At 33.5% G+C, this 21,082-nt stretch overlaps 2 protein-coding genes and 1 long non-coding RNA gene across 3 annotated transcripts; 1 reads left to right on the top strand and 2 right to left on the bottom strand.

Annotated features, from left to right (window-relative positions):
* The first annotated feature begins 6,871 nt into the window (after positions 1–6,871).
* On the top strand, positions 6,872–9,034 carry LOC7454460 (gibberellin 20 oxidase 1). Its single transcript, XM_002322396.4, has 3 exons — positions 6,872–7,787; positions 7,899–8,220; positions 8,401–9,034. Exons 1-3 carry the CDS (start codon positions 7,219–7,221, stop codon positions 8,665–8,667), a joined length of 1,158 nt encoding a protein of 385 aa, XP_002322432.1. The 5' UTR covers positions 6,872–7,218; the 3' UTR covers positions 8,668–9,034.
* Positions 9,035–16,199: 7,165 nt separating this feature from the next.
* Positions 16,200–17,879, bottom strand: LOC112324340 (uncharacterized). The gene is made up of 2 exons (XR_002978143.2): positions 17,117–17,879; positions 16,200–16,744 (listed from the first exon to the last, which is right to left on the bottom strand). It is a non-coding gene; the product is annotated as an uncharacterized LOC112324340 (long non-coding RNA).
* Positions 17,880–18,117: 238 nt separating this feature from the next.
* On the bottom strand, positions 18,118–19,864 carry LOC7454459 (PTI1-like tyrosine-protein kinase At3g15890). The gene is made up of 4 exons (XM_024586509.2): positions 19,614–19,864; positions 19,375–19,522; positions 18,983–19,245; positions 18,118–18,904 (listed from the first exon to the last, which is right to left on the bottom strand). The coding sequence occupies exons 1-4, from the start codon at positions 19,685–19,687 to the stop codon at positions 18,259–18,261; spliced, it is 1,131 nt and encodes a 376-aa protein (XP_024442277.1). The 5' UTR covers positions 19,688–19,864; the 3' UTR covers positions 18,118–18,258.
* Positions 19,865–21,082: the final 1,218 nt, after the last annotated feature.

Raw genomic sequence — 21,082 nt, 5'->3', positions numbered from 1 at the left:
TGCGAATTTTCTGTTGTTTTGCATTTTAATTGAAGGAGGTTTTGTACTCGTAAATCCCAAAATTATAAGCCTAATTTTTTGTTATTTGCTCGTTAGTTTCCCCTTAAATGGACACATGAAATTCTATGTTAAGCCGGACCAGGTTCAATAGTGTTTCCTTTGGCAAAGAGAACATACTTTTACTATCATTGAATGGAGCCCGCCTTTTTCTTCAAAAATCCAAAACCAAAATCAATCTGGATTGTCTCTGCTCCCCATTTCTAATGTGATTTAAGTCCTCCACCAGACCCACCAAGAAATAATTGTACAGACAAGAGAAAAGTAAGCGAAACTTGTAGTGCATGATATTAGAGGATAGAACTGTGTTTGTCCTAACTGATACACACACTTAAGCTATAGTTGTTGTAATAGATCCAACCTTGTTGGGTCTATCAGTTTCATGGGATTTGCTCTTGAAGAGAACAAGCTCAATCTGCCCCACCTTTTATCTGCATGACATTGTGACAACTCCACCATCATGTTAGTTGCTTCTAGTGATGGACCTTGATGGCCCCTCTTTCTTTTCCACCTACTGTCCTCTGTCCTGTAGTGAACAATTTCAGGTTTGTGGAAAGTTCACTTGTAGAGAGTTTTTTTTTTATCATCAAAATGTTAGTATAAACCAATGTTGAGAAAATGACATCCACATTTATCTCTAGGTATTGTCTTCAATCTTCATAACTATGCCATGCTGCCAGCACGACAACATATTGCAGTTGAAGATTTTCTTGCCAGGGGGTTTCGATCGACAATTTCAGCTTCAACATGTCATAACCCTTCCGAAATACCTTAGGAAACATCTACATAAAAATAATTACAAAAAAAAAAAAAAAAACACTTTCAATCGTCATGTCAAACGCAGTTATGAAACCATGTATATGCTCTTAAAGTTTGACTAAACCATGAAGAGGTGGATACTTTTCTATATAACCTTTGTTTTCCTTTGATTTGAAGAGTGATTATAAGTCTTCCCCACAAGTTATTGTTAATGAGACGTAAATCCTAAGGCTTCGTTTTGTGTGGTCGGACGAACTGTATAATTAAAGAAGTGTTTGATTAATCGAGACATTATTTCTCATGAATTCCATTGAATTAATGGAGATTTTGTGAAGAATACCATGATTTCAGGTTTGAAAATAGTTTGTACGTATTCCTTACAAGTTTCTACTATCATTCATATACCTCTACTCCATACCCTCTTTATGACTATCATTGGTTTCAGCATCATATACTAAAAGGAAGAGGCAAGAATTCTTGATGTATACTTGCTGTAATGCATCCCTTTTTCATGGTTTGTCCCAGTTGATAGCTACTTTTTTTTTTTTTAACTGTTTCTATTGGAGAACTACTTCTATACATTTTAGGGCTGGAAATGGACCTACCTTGTTACACCTTAAATAGTAAATTCCTTAGTCTTCAGTCAAGACAATCAAGCACTCCTCCACTATCCAATATCATGCATCTTTTCGTACATCTTAGGCTATCCATTTCCCTGTAATTCTCCATTTCCTTATTTGTATTTGACTTTAGGGAACAACTATTTTACATTCATCCATATGCATACAAGTTTGACTTTATGGATTTTATTAAATCAAATCACACTCTCCATGATTTAATGCTTGATTAATTACATCTCAAGACCTATATATAATTCATATAGTTGGATCTTAATAGTATTGTCTTAAAATATCTAATCTAAAATGTTTGAACCTAGTGCTAGTGGAGACACTTAAAAGCAACACATATAAATAATTACTTTGAAAAAAATAATTTAAAACTTAGAAGCATGTTTGATTCATAGAAATTAAGATATGAGTCTCATAGCATATTAAGATGCTAATATTTAAATTAGTAGCTTATTTATTTTTTTCTTACACACACACACACTTATCTTTCATACCAATTTTGTTTGAAACAAAATATATTCAAGGAATTAATTGAAATGCTCTTAATCTATTTCACATTTCGGATTTGTTTGTTTTTGTGGTGCGGTGTTGTGCGGTTTGCTTTTTGTTCCAATTATAAATTTAAAAGTGTTTGGTTAATCAACACACATCATAATTTTGTATGGTTCCGTTTAAAACTCTATTTTAAAACATTGGTTAAAAAATATTTCTTAAACCTACTTCTTTATGTCTTGTTTGGAAGTGCGGTAGCGGTTGTTTTTAAAAGTGTTTTTTGCTCGGAAATACATTAAAATAATGTTTTTTTTACTTTTTTTTAAATATTTTTTATATTAGCACATCAAAATTATCTGAAAACACTAAAAAATATTATTTTAAAGAAAATAATAAAATAAAATAAAATAATTTTTTTTGAAAAAATACTTTTAAAACACAAAAATAAACAGCCTAAACTATCACCGCAAAAACTACAGCATTGCAGACACACATTTCAAATCCCTAACTTTTCAAAGTTTATTGGTCATTTAGTTGACCCACATTAGAATATTAGTTGGTAGTGATACTATTAAAACATCATCTAGGATCTTAAATTCTTCCCCACTTATTAGATATGTCAATAATGGAGATTTGCTTAGTGCTTTACATGCAACTATAAGTCAACCGAAAGAACACCATTATTTTTTAAGTTTAAACAGTAGATGTGACTATGCCTTATTGCTCCACACACACTCCTCCATTCTCTTTCTCTCTGAAGAGACTATCTCAAATTGTGTCCCCCCTCCTTCTTCTTCTTCTTCTTCTTTTTTTTTTTTAATTTCTCCTTCTTTAACATGAATAAAATACATATTCTAAAACTAACATAGTTTTTTTAACAACATTTGAATCCCATTACTCAATCTTTTTCCTAAATTAGATCATGGATTTCACTTGAATCTTAGTCTTGTCTTGGACGTTTTTTTAGCACAATGTATTTACCATGTACTTTGATGCCAATAAAGGTATTTTTCCCCTTCTTCTTCTTCAATGAAATTGATGCTAGGAAGTTGGTGGATTACTTTGTACTAAAACCCATGTTGATCATGGAAGTTTTGACTCACATATCATATATAATAAGTGCAGAAACATGATAATAAAAAGCATACGAGCGTGCGCTCATACACACATATATAAATATAAAACCGGGTCCAGGAATAGAATGGAATCAATAAAAAAAAGTGGCCTTTTCTAGTTTCTAAAATGTTTTTGTTTAAACGAGAGACATTGGCTTTAAAATACTTCTTTCGTATTATCTCTTACATTTTTCTTCCATGATTTTTTCTTAGTAGTTTGTCACACAAAATGGGTATCAAATGTTAAGCATTTCATACAACATAATCTTAATTTTTCGATCATAGTTGTTAAATCAAATGTCTTGACATTAGATAAACCCATTATGGGCCGTTGCCTAATGTTTTCCGGTCATGGCCTAATTTCTTTGACATATGATTTGAGTGTTTCACCGTTATTATATATATAAAAAATGATTACGAAGTATTCTAACTAAAATAATAATAGAAATTAGATTTGAGATAGATACTAAAAATAAAAATAAAAGGGATATTTTCTCTTGTATTTTTTATTTTAAAAGAATATAAATTCACTTCAAAACTATAATAAAAATAGATTTATTTTATGTTTATGTCTCTGTTTCTTAAATTAAATGTTTCTGTTCTTTGTAATTTACATGGTATGGAACCAGAGAATAGATGGATGGAATGCTAGAGATAGGGGTTTTTTTTTTATAATTTTTTATCCAAAAACCCTTGAATTGTATTCCATTAATATAACATCTGCCTTGATTAAATCTATCAGAAATAAATCTTAGTGTCAGCAAGGTAGGAATTGCAAAAGTGAAACCTGAAAATAGTACCCTTGCAAGGAAGTTCATCGTCCACTCCGACGAGAGCCATAATATTTTATTTTTTTTCCTGGAATTACATATAATTTGTGGTGGCCACATTTTTTTGTGTGGTGAGAAATAGGAAAGGAAAAAACACAATCTCTTACAACTTGATTCACTTTTTGTCCTTTCTATTGTATGGCGTATTGTTGCTTCCTCTGGCAACTAGTACGATGTATATAGGACTTCTTCAATACCAAACTTTAGTTCAGAGAATCCAGATGTTAGGGGAAAATAAGATTTTTATTTTATTATAATTTCTTCTCTCACAATTCTAAACCACACACAAAGAAAACGGTGATTGAGACCAAATAGCTGAAGTTTAAAGTGGGAATTACTTAATTTTTTGAGGGCCATTTTCCATTAAAACTAACATTTCGTTCTTGCTTCAAAATCTTGAAGCAAAACCAAGAGGGAGGGATACCATCAACTGATGGTACAAATTGGCAAAAAAGCAAGCAAATGTTGGTGGAATATTAAGGGAGATTGAAGCATGTTGTCCTTAAAATGACACTCTTTTTCTATTTATGGCCAAAGAATCCATTCAAGGTGCTAGGTCAAATTTAATTGGGGCCTGCTGCTTTAGTAGAGGGACATCATCGGCTCCCTTCATGTACATGGCATTGTTATGTCAAACCCACCATGGCACTATCCTACTAGTTGCTTCAATCACTTCACCTTAGTTGCCACCGATAACCCACCCACTTCAAACTATTTTGCAAAAGTGAATGTTGTTTCGGCTTTTTTATTTTTATTTCTCATGTTATTATACAAAAACTATTAAAAAATACAGTGAAAATCTCTTGAAAAACAGCTCGAAATGCAAAAACAAATACTTTATTCATAAGATTTCGTTGACATATTTTATGGGTTTTTTTTTTTTTTGAGAATTCAACTCGGAACTTGGAGAAACCTAAGAAATGAGAGCATGATTTTGTTTTCTTTTCTAATGACCAAGTTAGGCAAAGGAGAATCTCCAAAGACTACTATTTTAGGTTAACTCCCATGGCTTGAATTACCCAGTGGACCGGACCGTCTCAAGTGGCAACCGCTGGAGGAGTTGTTTTTGATACAATAATTGTCTCCCCATTTTGCTCGGCATCACCTATATATTGCTGATAAAAATAGTTTAATGAAATTTTCTAAATAATGATCCCAAGATTTGAACCTAGAAAATAAAAAATAAAAAACAAATTTCCTTAACAACAAAGTCAATCTCTTGAGATTTAATCCAGCAAAGCTAAGATAGTGATCATGATAACGTAAAAGAAAATTTACTTAACCACAGAATCAACAAAACCAGTCCCAAACCACAGATATTTGTTTTCCTTTCACTTTAACTCTGTTTTTTTTTTTAGCCTTTTCAAGCTCATTCTCTATAAAATAAGCAAACTAAAAAGTAACAAAAAAATGTCCCAAAAAAGTTAGAAGAAAGAATCAAATGTCCCTGCCCGAGTAACACCAGATTTGGCCTGGCTGGCCTCTGATTAATAATGGCACCACCTCGGTCGGTCCCTCCGCTTGTTTTCAAAGAAGTGAAAGGGAAAAAATAGAATAAAAATTACAGCATGCATGCCTCTTGGGAACTTGAAAGAAGTTGGGCAGGGGTTATGCTGCATTTTAAATATTAACATCCTGACAAGCATAACCATATATTGGCCTCATTTTCAAGAAACAATTAGAGAAGGGAAAGCTCAAACACTTGTGAAAACAACATAAAATCTCCCCCCTTTTAATTTAAATTAGGACCATGTAATTAAGCACATCGAAATTAGCCACTAGTTAATTGCTTACCCTTTATTGCTTTCTGCCATTTTAGCTCGAGGACACCCCCCCATGCCCATGCCAAAACCCTACCACCGAACTTAATAGATGCTGACTACAAGGCTACTCATGCCCGAGTCCCTGTTACAAGTCATTATAGTTTGCTATTTCCATGACAGGAGAACCACTCCACTTTTTAGTTTGTGTCACCTTATAACTGGAAGATCTTTCTGATTCAAACAGGAACGGCAATTAATGTTTCTTTACTTTGTCTCTTTCCTTGTATGCCTATGTTGTATTTGCAATGGTTCTGCTTAGCCATCCTCGCTACAAAAACTACTCGTTACAAAGTACTTGGCTGTCAAAACGCGAGTACCTCTCTTAGGTTCCATGTTCTATGTTACATCTTTTCTTGCTAGCTCTCTGCCATATCTCATCAATGCTGCTAAGTAAACTCTCTGTTCTATTAATTACGTAACGTGAGAAGTTTGGTTTGGGTTGCTTCGACCGCTTGCTTTGCCCTAGAACATGTGTGTTTGACTTTGGATGTAAAGGAGCTGTTTGTTTACGTTTTTTTTGTACGTTTCGAACTGTTGTTCGAATGAAAAGCAACCAAAATGATTCTCTCGATTTTAAACTGTAGTTTGAAATGAAAAAAAAAACACATGGATGAACACGCTCGTAAGCTAGCACAGATAGGAATGCTATTTAGGCATTCGAAGTATATGGAGACATCTAAGAGAATTTGAGAAATACATGTCGGAGATGGATATACGTATATCAGGCATGAAGCTGTGTTGGGATATGGGGTCACAAGTCCAGAGTCACATAAGAGAATGGTAGAAGAGAGAAAGGAAAAGAGGAAGAGAAATGAGTAGAGAGAGAGAGAGATTATTTAGTGGAGAAATCTGTTTTCACAGGGTAATTAGGCCCCTCAAAACAGATTTCTTCTTCCTTCATTATTTTTTTGTAAACTTAGTGTTGCTCCCAAATAAGAAAGCAGAGAAGACTATAGAGGGAGGACCTATGTCAGGTGGGGGCTTCGGCATTTTAAAAACAGAACAGGAAGTTATGGGTTTAATACAGGTCTAAGCACACTCTTGATACAAGACAAAATAAAGTGCCCTGCTGACACTAGCATAGAGCATCCAAACAAAAAACTCCATTGGGAAGAGCTTTCCTGGCAGCTATAAAAAGGACAGAACTCCAACAAATTGGTCTATCACCTAATTTTCTCATTAAGCAACCCCTTGCGCTGCAAATCCCCTCCTCTTCTCAAGCCCTTCCTTGCAAAAATAAAATCCACACAGCATATAAGAGTGAGGGAAAGATAGCTAGCTACAAGATTCCAACATTCGGACTCACCGATTTCCCCAATGAGAGCGGTCTTGGCTTTTCTTTTATCATCATCGGTACACTTCTTTCTTTTATCTTAACTAGGAGCTAAGTACCAACTCTCCCTCCCTGCCTCTCAAACCTCACACGATCACAATCACATACATACATACATACATACATACATATATATATATATACACACAGACCGTGCCCTGCCACAAAATTTGTAATGCAATGGCAATAGATTGCATCAAAACCATGCCATCCATAACCACCCCTCATCACCACCCAAAAGATCAGGATCAATGCAAAGATGATGGCAAGTCTTTTGTTTTTGATGCACAAGTTCTTCGACACCAGACAAACATACCCCAGCAGTTCATTTGGCCTGACCATGAAAAGCCTAATATTAATGCACCTGAACTCCAAGTCCCACTTGTAGACTTGGGTGATTTCCTCTCTGGTAACCCTGTTGCTGCAGTGGAAGCTTCAAGACTTGTTGGTGAAGCATGTCAAAAACATGGTTTCTTTCTAGTTGTTAATCATGGAGTTGATAAAACGCTCATTGCCCATGCTCATAATTACATGGACACCTTCTTCGAATTGCCACTTTCTGAGAAACAAAAGGCCCAAAGAAAGATTGGCGAGTCTTGTGGATATGCTAGCAGCTTTACTGGCAGGTTTTCCTCTAAACTTCCATGGAAAGAAACGCTTTCTTTTCGCTACACAGCTGAGAAGAATTCATCAAAACACATCGAGGAATACTTTCATAACAGAATGGGGGAAGATTTCGCTGAATTCGGGTATGTTACAATTTTTTTTCCCCGTTCAATTTGGTTTTGTTCAATGTTGTCTATTGGGATTGGTTAATGTTCTCTTTGACACTAAGATTTCTCGTCTTCTGTTTTCATCAGGAGTGTGTATCAGGACTACTGTGAGGCCATGAGCACTTTGTCACTAGGGATCATGGAGCTATTAGGCATGAGCCTTGGTGTGAGCAGAGAACATTTCAGGGAATTCTTTGATGAGAATGATTCAATAATGAGGCTCAACTACTACCCTCCATGCCAAAAACCTGACCTTACTTTAGGCACCGGTCCTCATTGTGATCCAACTTCTTTGACCATCCTTCATCAAGACCAAGTGGGTGGTCTTCAAGTGTTTGTGGACAACGAATGGCGTTCGATTAGCCCCAATTTTGACGCTTTTGTTGTTAACATTGGTGACACCTTCATGGTAAGATATTAACTTTATTCGCACAAGTGAAGCGGTTCCGTCCTTTTTATTAAGATAAATAAATAGAATTGCCCTACACGTACGTGGATGATAATTGACAATTCCTTTAAATTATCACCGAATTTGCATTAATGATTACAAAAAGTACTGATATTTAGTGGGCTTTTGTTGTTTTTGCAGGCTCTATCGAATGGTATATACAAGAGCTGTTTGCACCGAGCAGTGGTGAACAGCCAAACACCAAGAAAATCCCTCGCTTTCTTTTTGTGTCCAAAGAATGACAAGATGGTAACTCCACCACATGAATTAGTGGACACATGCAATCCGAGAATATATCCAGATTTCACATGGCCTATGTTGCTCGAATTCACACAAAAGCATTACCGAGCTGACATGAAGACACTTGAGGTGTTCACAAACTGGCTTCATCAACAAAGTTTTAGCTGAACAAGTGGGTCAAGTGATGTATCCCACAAATGCACTTGGGGGCATGTTATTGGTCTTTTTCTTGGAAAAAAAAAATGAAAGCGATGTTGATGGGAGAGGAGAGGAGACGAAAGGGAAAGAAAGGAAGCTGGAAAGAGATGGGAATTTTGTTAAGACTTGGAGATCGATCATCATCCGTGCATGAAGAGATCTCAAAAGTAATTAGAGGCCAATTCTTATTTATGTCCATAGATCTGGTAATTAATTACTAGCTAACTTATTTATTGGTCATGAACAAAAAGTACAATCATAGACCAATAAAGAGTTGGATTAGCTAATTTTTTGTATTTTCCTTGATAATATAGAAAAATTGCCAGTAGTAGCATTACATACCTCTCTTCATTATAAATTGCTTTAATTATCAAATAATCCAATATCATCAACGAAAAAAAAAAAAAAAAAAACACCATCCCTCTCTCTGGGGCTAGCTGAATTCATCTTTACAACATGACTTCAACTCTTCTACATGTATAGAGTTGGGATCTATCACATCAACAAATCAAAAATTGTTTTAATTTAATGAATTGGGTTCTTGTAAAAGAACTTCTTATTTACATATTTGGTTCATAATTCTCAAAGAATCAAGATAATTGAATGAGCAAAATTATTTTCCAACATGCACGAAAAATTACCTCCTCTGTAAGAACCGAAAAGGCCTTTTCATGTAGCTTGTGGATGCAAAGACTGAGTAAATAGGACAAAATGACGAGTTTCAGTACCAAAAAATCAGGACCACAAAGAAATTCAGATATGCTTGCTAGCTAGTGTCAAGAAGAAGATAGACCAGACCGAACAAATTCTAAATTAATTTAATTTTTTCTTTGAAAAAACTTTCAACCTTTTGAATTTATAAATATAAATCATTGGATTAATGGAAATAGTTATTAAATTCCATGTGAAAGTATTTATCATTTCTCCTCTGCATTTGATCAAATAAATGTGATTAAATTGTACGAGGAAAGGCCAAATCGAATGTTACCACTCTTGCACACGTGGTAGCTAAACTAGTCCCCCAACTATCAACTGATTCTCAATGTAGTCCCTACACAAGAGCCTTCATCAACTGGATCCCGAAGGTATCGTGCGATTCTCAACTGGATCCTCCATATGAAGCCATCACTCTCTCTTTTTAAACAGGAAACATTGAAAACAGTGACATTTCATGGCATAGATATGCGATTTTTATTGCAAATATAAATAGACACGGGTGCCTGGGGGGCATAATTGAGGAATATCTATTTATTTTTTTGGATTCAAATGAAGAAGCTTTTAGTTTGGGGACATGTAATAGAATTGGTGGATAGTTGGCGGACAAATTTGAGATCCCTTTATTTTAGCTGAACTCTTACTTTTCATAATTTTCTCTTTTCAATCAATTTAATTGAGAAAAAATATGGGTGTTCGGGCCAACTTACGCGCACCTCGACTATTCTCACGGGCCCTGAAGTTAACGACCATGTAAGTCTCCAATTACCATCATATTAGCAACCACATAATTCAAATCTCAGATTATAAGGAAAGTAAACCCCTTAATCTCAATCTATTATCACTAGATCACCTATTATATGATTCAATTTAATCAAATGTTGTTATTGTATATATATATATGATTTGTAGGAGGGCCCTTAAAGTACCCTTCATGTGCTAAATAATTATAGAACTAAATAATTCAACTATTCATCAAGTTCTCACACAAAAATAAAAAAGAAAAAAAATGATTTAATGCCCTTAAATAAAACGTCATGGAAAACATCAACCAATAGTCATTCTTTATCTCAAGTTTCCTGGCCCTACGTGATGCTAGGGTTTAGGACCTCTTGATAAATCCAAAACCCCATTTAAAAAAATTTAAAATATCAAGCCTAGTAAATCCAATTCAAGAAATGGCCCACCAGTTGAATGATTCAGAGGAATAGGTTGCTAGAATCCATACAGAGGATTGACAGAGCAATTTCTTGTAATGTATTAATTTGTGCCCAAATATATTTTATATTTTATATTTTGCTTTTACTATTATTGTCTTCTTTCGTGTCTGGAAATTTGGAAGGTTTTGCATTATAGAATTGAAAGGGAATACCTGCAAACATTTGTCGTGGTTTCTGTCTTTAAATGCTGCAACATTCTTTCTGGCTAATATTTTAAGACGCTGCCATTTTTTTAAAAATGAAGCATACCTATAGTTGTGTGAGTGCAATTTCCTATGAAATATGAGCTCACCATTTGCTCACTCAATTATTTAATCATGGTTAATTTAGTTAATTAGTTTTATTTCTTGAACTGGGGTCAGAATCACACAACCTATAAAACTGAGGTGTTTTAGGGCAGGGCAGGGCAAGAAATGGAGATATCTTGAGAAATAAATTGAAAAATGAAGTTAATATTTCATCTGGATCATAGTTTCTTGAATTCTTTCTCCTTTGGTTTTCTTTTCTCACTGGAAGGCTTCAAATGTAAGTGTTAGAGAATAATATAAATCATATATTGGGACCTCATCTAACAGCTTAAACTATTAGGTTAAGATAGTTCTTTGAAATGGTATCAGAGCCTTAATAACTAAGTGGTCACGAGTTCGAATCTCACCACCCCTATTTATTTGATAAAAATCAAACACAAGGTTATATAGACCTGTGCAAGTTTCAAGCCCAAAGGGCTTTCATTTGAGAAGGCGTGTTAGAGAATAATATAAATCATATCTTCGGACCTCACCTAACAGTTTAAGCTATTAGGTTAAGATAATTTTTTGACTCTAAGAGAATTAGGATGGAATTTATGTATTGTTTGATTAAGTGCATGTCATACCATAAAAATCACAAAGACAAAACAATCTTTGATTAAATCTATATTTAAAATAGTTTTAAAATAAATTTTTATATTTTCAAAACAACAAATAAAAAGAAATATATCTTTTCTGTCTCTAATATTTTTATTTATTTTATCACGAGATAATAATCAAATATTATTTTAATTTTTTTTTAAAAAGTGAGAATTTATATGAAATTTATTGGTCGATTGTATGAATTAGAGGGTAGCTGCTAGTCACCTTTAATGAAACCAAAAAAAAAAGAAGTGAGTGCAGCTTGTAAGTAGCAAATTAAAAAGAATTTGTGCTTGAAATGCTACCAGCACACCAAATATGTTAAACATAAAAATTAAAATAACAAAACAGTCCTCGACTGGTGTTCCCATAGTACTATTACATCGTTAAAAGGACAAGTTTATCATTTTAGTAATAATTCTATCTACGCATAGATTTTCGAGCCTGTCAATAGCACAATCCAGGTACTGAGAAAATGGGTAAAACTAGTCTTTCTGTATAGTTAGGTAATAAGAATTACTTGCAATTTTTTTTTAATCCGTTAGACTATATTCTTAAAATGGTAAAACAAGGATTTCTGTGTGTGTTTGTATATATTATAGAATAATATAAATTATTTCTTAGAATATCTTCTACCAACTTAAACAATTGAGTTGAGATGGTTTTTTGACATGATATTAAAGTTTTGATAACCAAACGGTCACGGATTCAAATCTCATCATCCTTATTTATTTGATAAAAATTAAGCAGAAGGTAGTGTAAGACTTTACAAGTTTCAAATTCAGAGAGTTTTCATTAAAAAGGTGTATTAAAAAATAATATAAATTATATCTTGAAAATTCATCTAATAACTTAAATTTTTTGGTTGAATTAATTCTTTGATATTAGTTTGATGTAGAACATGATTTATATAAGTTTTAAAATTATTTTTTTAAAATAAGTTCTTGCAAATTTATTAGAAATTAAAACCGGCAATTATATTTTTAAAATTTTAATTTCTTTTGGGTTGGGGGTGCACCTCCACAGCCGCCACAAGTAAGGACAATGACAGTCCCCTTCCCGTACTCCCTTCCAAAAGGCCCGCATCACGTGGAAACATTTGTTGCTTGTCTTGGTATCGCTCCCTCTAATTTCCAAACCATTTTATTTATTTCTTACAAGATAATAATTATTTTCTGTTTTTTTTTTCTTGTCCCAGCAAATTATATTCTCCTCTCATTAAACGACATTTCTTAGGATTTCTTCATGGATACTCCCACCTGCTCTCCCCCTTCTTGATCTGTACTATTCTCGTGTCTAGCTAGCTAGCTAGCTATCACCCTTAAAATTCATGTTCTGCTCTTGTTGCCAGCCATTGATTCCTTTCGCCTTAATTATCACAACTTTAATTTACTTAATTATCTTATGATTGACCACCCCGTTTGTTTATATATATATATATATATATATATATATATATATATATATATATATTCAGAGATCGAATGTTAAATAAAAGCTCAAAACCACAATATATTACATGTGGATCGATCGGATCCCAAATTAATCCTTCATAATTAAAAGATAGATCACTAATCACAATTGTAGTTAAATTACATTTAATGGTTTGTGTTAATTACAATTTAGTTTGTAAAACAATAGCATGTGAATTAATGAATGTTAATAAATTACATTTAAAACAAGAGCGCGCGCGCATATATATATATATACACACACACACACTATTGGACACAATAACCCAAAAATAAAGAATAAAGACAGGAAACTTTATCCATAGAGAGAACATGATTGAATGCATCCAAAGCCATTATATATTAGCTAAATCCAATTCAAGTAATTAAAGTCATTAGCAACATAGGATTTACCAAAAAGAAGTAGGGCACACGTACGATTCGACTAGAAAGAGATGAAATCTGATCCCTTGATTCCAATTGTAGCTGGATCCTGTCCATACACCTGGACATGCATGTTTCCTCAATAACTAATCAAAACCCTAATAAAATCTTCATAGAGACTCGATAGATTTATACTTGTCACTAGTTGGGACCAATAATAAATTTATGCACATGAGGAGTCTCTATCCAATGTCTCCATGCAAACCCTACTCCCTTTTTTAATTTATTTGAATATGGTGAGGACAAACTTCCATATTGTTTGCATTATAAATCGTGTCATTGTCAAGCTGAACAAGAAGAAGCAAGTGATGAGAAAGATAATACCTTGCAACAATGCTCGCTCGCTCAAAAACAATAGCAAAAACAACAAAGCAACAGTTCAACCGGTTTCCCCACTAATTATTTGATAGAAAAAACAATAATCACACCCTTTTAATTTAGCCAATCGAGGCTTAAAAGTTTTTTCTTTATGATGATATCTCTATCAATCACAACACCTCCATCTACATACCTAGGGCTACACCCCCATTTAATTTTTCGTGCTTGCTGCTTGATTATAAAAGAATATTTCTAGGTTAAATTAATATATCTAAATAACAGTGAAGAATGAAGGTTAATCAAATGATAATATTTAATAGCCAGCATTACTTGCAGGATTAGCTCACCTTTTGGCCTGTTCGAGTTGGCTAATTTAGAGCCATTAGGGGCAGATGATGACAAGAAAGCATGATCAGATTGAGTTGGGATTCCTAGTTTCAGATCTTTTGAGATAGTAATTAAATGATACTTTACTTAAGATCCTCTTCCATAATTACGTGCCAGGATGTCGAGCACAAAAAATAAGAACTATGATTAATCATTCACAAACACAAAATCTTATTTCTTCTATTTTCTTGTCGTTTCTCTTGGATTTTTAGTTTGATAATGAAATATGTGGAGATCTTGCTGAGGGTAAGTAAACGACGAGATGAGATGAAATGAACCTATGTATTCATGCACTCCTCGTATCTCTTATCCTCTCATGAAACTAGAAGAACTTACTCTTGAAGAAATCAAAATTATATAGTAATTAATTACAAACCATCATTAATATCTAATATGTTATTAATTTCTGTTTTATCCCTAATCATATTAATTTATAATATTTAATACTTTTGGTTTTAGTAAATTTAGAGAATATGGTACGTATAGGATTAATATAATTAAGGAAAAGTGAACGAAAGTATGATTATATATTATCATATATTCTTCAAGTGTTAGATATTTGGACATTTAATTAAAATGAGACTGTAGGATAATTATTTTTACATTTAGACAAGATAATTAGTTATTAGAATTTGACACACAATTAGTTGAAATATACAAAATAAATAAAAATAAATCTATATTTTTCACTGAATTTATTTGGAGAATTTTCAATATTTCACTAATTAAATTTGCCTTCCTTAATTCCTACGTGAGGATAAGATGACACGTATAGACTTAACTTGCTTGTATATATGAAAATGACATGTATTGGAGTAATTGGTTTTTTTCGTATTTGAATGCATATTTCTAAAATTAACTAGTCCAACATAGCAGCCCAAACTAGGAAGGAATAGCACGTATCTTAATTATTCGATAAACAACTAGCTCTAATCAAAAGATTAGTTTGATGCTTGATGTGTTTTTATGGTCGGATTTTAGGCAGTGTTTGGAAACGCGGTGTAAATCATATTTTTAAAAATTCAAATTGTTTTTTGTTAAAAATTATTTTTTTTATATTTTGGACCGGTTTGATGCGCTGATCTCAAAAATAATTTTAAAAAATAAAAAAACATTATTTTAATGCATTTCAGCACGAAAACACTTTGAAAAGCAATTGCAACCACACTCACAAACAGACTTTAATATTAATGACTAACAAATAAGTATTCAATTTAAATATTTAAAGTGTTAAATAAAATTTATTGATATATTTATAAATTAACGATATATTACACCTTTTTTGATAAATTAACTCAACTCAAAAGATTAAATGATTAGATAAAATTAGTACTATTATTAATGATTTTATATATAATTTTTCTGAGTCAAACAACTAAAAAAAACTAATTGCATATATATCAAGAATGAAACACAGATTTGTATTTCTTTTCTTGAAAGTTTGTTTCTATTGTGATGGAGTGTTACAAAAATGAGTTCCACACGGCCGGTTAACATATATACTTTGTCATTTTGTTTATTTATTCTTGACAATGACCTCCACATAATATAATTTCCACCAAAACCCTATATAATCTCTCGATAAATACCAGGCTATGATTTCTATGCAACCTCCATCTATCTGTCTTTCTGCTTTCTTGGGCTTAAGAAAAAAGAAAATGATAGTTGAAGCCTGGAGAAGGCCCATCCTCATTATTTATGGGCCTTCATTATTGATGGGCCTTCCATCTATCTGTCTTTCTGCTTTCTGTTCCCTTTAAGTTTAAATTATAAAAATCAAACGGGTCGTTTTAGTGGGTTTAAGGGCTTGCCTGAAATGGCAAACACCAATTATTAATTTTAGCTGAAGCCTAGAGAAGGCCCATCCTCATTATGGACATGGTGGCATTACGTGTAATTTGGGATTCTTTTCACGTTCCCCTTTGCAGGCTCGAAAAACAGAGCAAGGATGGCTGAGGTGAACCACTGATTAGCCTGTGCCCTTGCAAAATCCCGCAAATGTAAATGGAATGCTAGTTCCCTTACATGAAAATGTAACTACAAGTGTTGATTGTAGATAAATTAATGGGAGATATAGCTGAAAGAGAAAATGGAACGATGATGGATAAGAAGCCGAAATTATTGTGGGTGAAAGGAACACCGATATATGCAGAAAAAGATGAAGCAATGGAGCAATCAAGATAGACAAAATCAAACTGTGTACCTAGATATTCTATGACAAACCAATGAACAATCTGTGATCTTCAAATATCTATGTTGTTTTTCATCTCCCTGTGTTTCATTACATAAAGTTTAAAGATTCAACCTTGACAAAAATAATTGAGCAGAGCTGAAAGGCTAAATAGAAAGAAGTGAGCGAATGATGAACCCTACAATGAATCAACTGTGATAAATGTTATCCAAACCAGGCTGCCAACAACAACAACGTGCAAGAAGCATGCCAAGAATGCATCTGACGCAGAAAGCAACGCACAAGATGAAACAACAATGAAGGGAAGAAATAGAAGGCAATGAGAAGAACCTGCCAAAGGCCCAGGAGAGAGTACCAACAGAGAAGAGATCAAAGTCCAGCAAACAAAAACGGGAAGCAATCCCTCAGTGAAACAACGCAAACCACACAAGTCTGCATATTCAACGAAAGCAACTCAAAATACTAAGATGACCGCAAACAAAAGCAAGACAACACAAAGGTACATAAGCCAAGGAGCAGAACATGGCGAAAGCTGCAACTAGAAAAACTCAAGCAAGAACAATTTCTAACTAGAAAGATCAATCAGAAAGAGATAGACACCAGTCACAAGAGAGACGAACCCAAAAAAAAACGAAGAAGAGATGCAACTGTAAACACATACACTCTCCAATGAAAAAAAATGATTGGAAGTCCAAGAACAACAGTAGCATAATACAATAAAAAAAAGCAATGAAACAGGACCCCAAATGACATAACAGGAAGCATTAAGGAACAAACAAAACCAGAACAGTACTGAAAACCAACCTGGTCACATCAAAACAGGTGTATAGGAAAAATAAGAGAGGCAAGGCACTGGAAATCCCCAACTGATCATACAGATTTCAGATCCATTGCAACCCAATGTTACCCAGGAGACAAACACCCAGCCAAGTAAGCATAACATTTAATGCACAATCATTTCTCTGGGTCCACTCCTCTAAACATGAGACACGACCAAACCAAAAAAACCAGAAGGAACCCAAGCCTAAGAAAAATCACATAATTGCTTTACACATAAGACAAAATAGTCAACACTCCAGAAGCAACTCACATGGCCATCTGAGCATGGAATAATGAGATCTCGCGGGAAGCAGACGAACCAAGAAGAACCGTGCAAGCCCATAGTAAAAGTAGTCATGCTCTACAGTACACGAACATTTTTTTGCCCAGACGCTTAGAGTTTTTGGCAAGTTTTGAATTACAAAATGGTAGTTAGTACTCTCTTTCTTTAATCTTGCATAAAATAAACTGATCTTATAGAATTAATTTGGAGTTGAGACTCTAACAAATATAAATCCCAAAACCATTTGTCCATCTTTATAGAGACAATGGAATGCTACCTAAAGGTATAACACAAGAAATTGCAAAAATAAAAAAAATAAAAAAAATTAGCAAATTATATTGTTCCTAGCCATCCATCTCTTTGGAGTTTTTCAGGCTTGTTGCTGACAGCCGAAAGACAAACTCAATTTTTTTCTTTCTACACAATTTTTTTAATACACGTTTCTTACAACATAAGCAATTATATGATGATAACTATTGAAAGTCAACAATGCCTTCTAATATAGGTTACTTGGAGACTTGAATTAGTTTGTAAACAATTTGATGTTATAAAATGATAGTTATCATTACTGATATACTGTAAATATTGGACTTGTTTTCAATTTTTTTTTTAAATTCATTATATTTTTCATTATCATTATTTGAATAACTGTTTCATTAATAAATCAAATTAATTATTATAAAAAAAAAGCTGTAGACAAAACTGGAAAAAACCCCTAAAGAATTGGATGATCCCACATTGTGATTCAACCCTTTTATTTACATTAATTGAAAAATAACAAACACAAGAATAGAGCTTGGAATACTCTAAATTCCCAAATAAATTTAACATTATATAATTCACGTCATTTCCGATGCTGCCATGTCCTTCTCTCTTTGACTTTTTCCGTTCCATCATACCCATCATAATCGGTGTCATCATCATATTTCATACCATTATAGTCTTGTTCTTCATCTTCATCAACCATGTCTTCCACAACCGACACCCCTTTTGTCCTTCCTAGGCCACCATTCAGCCATTCCACCACCTTCATCATGCTAGGTCTATTCTCCGGGTTGCTATCGGTGCATCGCATCGCGATCATGATTGCTGTCTCAAGTTGTGCTCGATCATATCTTCCCTTCAACCTGGGGTCAGCAATATGATCAAAGGCACCCTTTTGGACATATGGGGTGACCCATTGAACAATGTCACGCCTAACCCCTCCAGGGAGCTTCTCTAATGGTTTTTTCGCACTGATGATCTCTAAGAGTAAAATTCCGAAGCTATAAACATCACAACTCTCTGAAACTTTCCCCCACATCGCATATTCGGGAGCCAAGTATCCTAGGGTTCCCTTTACCCTAGTGGTCATGTGAGTAACCCCTTCTGGCATCAACTTTGCGAAACCAAAATCTGCTACTTTTGCTTGAAATTCTGTATCTAAAAGAACATTACTTGCCTTTATGTCCCTGTGTATTATATGAGGATTGGCCTCATGGTGCAAGTACCTAATTTTCAAACAAGTGACACAATAAATTTATAAACAAATTAATTTCTCAACAAAAATTGATGATTAATTTACTTACGCTATTCCCTCAGCTGATCCAATAACAATGTTCATTCTCCGGTGCCAATCAAGTAAGCAGTCGACAGCGAGTTGGCCATGTAGATGGGCGATCAAGCTATGATTAGGCATGTAATCATAGACTATCAGCCTTTCATCTCCACCTGCATAAAATCCCCTCAAACCTAACAAGTTCTTATGCCTCACCCTCCCAAGTATCTCAACTTCCACCGCGAATTCCATCTCTGCCTTTGCGCTCATTGCCTTCAATCGTTTAACTGCTATCTGCACAAGCAAATTGAAACATATAATTAACAATCCAAGAGAATAGATTATATAGTCTGTTATGCCTCAAAGAAACTATGTATTGAAAATTAAAGGAAAAAAAAAGGTGGCCATGATTATATATATTGCCTCAATGCCAGTACTTGTCCGACCCCAGTAAACGCTTCCGAATCCACCTTCTCCAATCTTATTATCATCATGAAAGTTGTTTGTGGCATGAAGAATCTCCTTGAGGGTGTAGATTTCCCATGGATATTCCCTACTATTATTCTGTGCACTAAGAAAAAAGAGGAAAACTTAGTACAAATCATTTAATCTGCATAACCTTAAATTGTGAAAAGTACATTAAAAAACCATATCTAACGTACCTGATATTTGGTTCTTCTTTTCGGGCGACACAACAAAAACATTTCAAAATCATTTTTTTTGCAAGAGAAGACATGGCCAAGAAGATGTATAAGCAGTGAAAAGGAGCAAAGTATTGAAAGAAAGGAAAGGGTGAGTCAAGCAAAGTAGAAGCAGAAATATTGTAGAGTTCAAAACACCAGGGAAGGAGTCTAGTGGTGAAGACAAAATGCAGCCTTGTATTCCAGTGCTTGTTTGTTTCTATAAAGTATTAACCTCCTTTTCTCCCATTGGAAATGTAGATTTACTAATTAATTAATTAATTATTACTTAAGAATTAATCTATCTGTTTAAATGATGTAAAATACAATTAGTCTATTAGCTAGTGACAATATTTTGTTCTATTGAAAGAGACATGATGATATCATATGGGATGAATTTTGCTTAACCTCCTTTTTTAGTGTTTTAATGCAGTCTATTAGATACCTTAACCTCCAAAGGAATTGAAAATATTTGTTTGAATAAAAGGGTAACGAAATCATTAATTGGAAAGGTCATTAATCATAAAAGCCAATTAATTACTATCAGCTTGTTTCCAACTCTTTCATACTAGAATAAAAGGTTATTGGAAGCGAGTTTCATCATTTTTTATTATTTTAAATTATTTTTTAATATTTTTAAATTGTTTTAATATATTTTCAAATAAAATATACTTTAAAAAACAATCACTATTACATTCTCATACACCACCTACTTATAATTATATACATTAATACTGGGATATGCCAAGGAATCAACGGCCTGACTTCTACATATTATCCATATTAAAAAAATGAGATTGTAAACTCGTTGCTCCAAAGTTTTCAACTTTTTAGACCCAAAAGAAGAAGAAAACAATTCATGTACATTTTGATTCTGGGTATCAAGGCCATTTGAACTACAGATGCTCTAAAATTATTTTTTAATTTCTCAGTTGTTGTTAGATACTTTGTTTTTTTGGGTCTTCGATTTTGATATTCTGGCAACATTTGTATCCAAAAAAAGAAAAAGAAAAAAGCCAAGTGAATTGGCCTAAAATGACTGTGTTCACTGTTTCTTAGGGGTGAGAAAGAAAATTAAAAAACTGATTAAATCGAGAAAACCATAAAAAAAATTGAAAAAACCGAACCGTGAAAAAAACTGATTAAAATTTTGAAAAAACCGACCGGTTCGGTTTTATAAGCCTGAAATCGAAAAAACCGAACCGAACCCAAAACCAAAAAAACCCGGAAAAAACTGAGCCAAACGGAAAAAATCGAGCCAAAATTGAGCCAAACCGAAAAAAACGAGCCAAACATGTTTGAACCGGGTTTTGTCCTAAAAAACTGAACCGATTTCGGTTTTTATTTTTAAAAAAATTTGATTTTTTTATTTTTATTTGATAAAAATCAAATTAAACCGAAAATAATCACCCTTATTATTTTTTATTAGACCACTAATTAATTAATGATCA

This window comes from Populus trichocarpa, chromosome 15 (genome assembly GCF_000002775.5).
Source record: "Populus trichocarpa isolate Nisqually-1 chromosome 15, P.trichocarpa_v4.1, whole genome shotgun sequence".
Classification (NCBI taxonomy): Eukaryota; Viridiplantae; Streptophyta; class Magnoliopsida; order Malpighiales; family Salicaceae; genus Populus; species Populus trichocarpa.
Note: the sequence above shows the minus strand (reverse complement) of the source record. Positions and strands in the feature narration are given on the sequence as shown.

Bases quoted from the DNA above. Each gene is read 5' to 3' on its own strand.
- LOC7454460 (XM_002322396.4), top strand. From the start codon at position 7,219: ATGGCAATAGATTGCATCAAAACCATGCCATCCATAACCACCCCTCAT. The intron at 7,788-7,898 runs GTATGTTACAAT...TGTTTTCATCAG, and splicing joins GAAGATTTCGCTGAATTCGG to GAGTGTGTATCAGGACTACT. The intron at 8,221-8,400 runs GTAAGATATTAA...TTGTTTTTGCAG, and splicing joins ACATTGGTGACACCTTCATG to GCTCTATCGAATGGTATATA.
- LOC7454459 (XM_024586509.2), bottom strand. From the start codon at position 19,687: ATGTCTTCTCTTGCAAAAAAAATGATTTTGAAATGTTTTTGTTGTGTC. The intron at 19,523-19,613 runs GTACGTTAGATA...CTTTTTTCTTAG, and splicing joins AAAGAAGAACCAAATATCAG to TGCACAGAATAATAGTAGGG. The intron at 19,246-19,374 runs GCAATATATATA...TTGCTTGTGCAG, and splicing joins GGACAAGTACTGGCATTGAG to ATAGCAGTTAAACGATTGAA.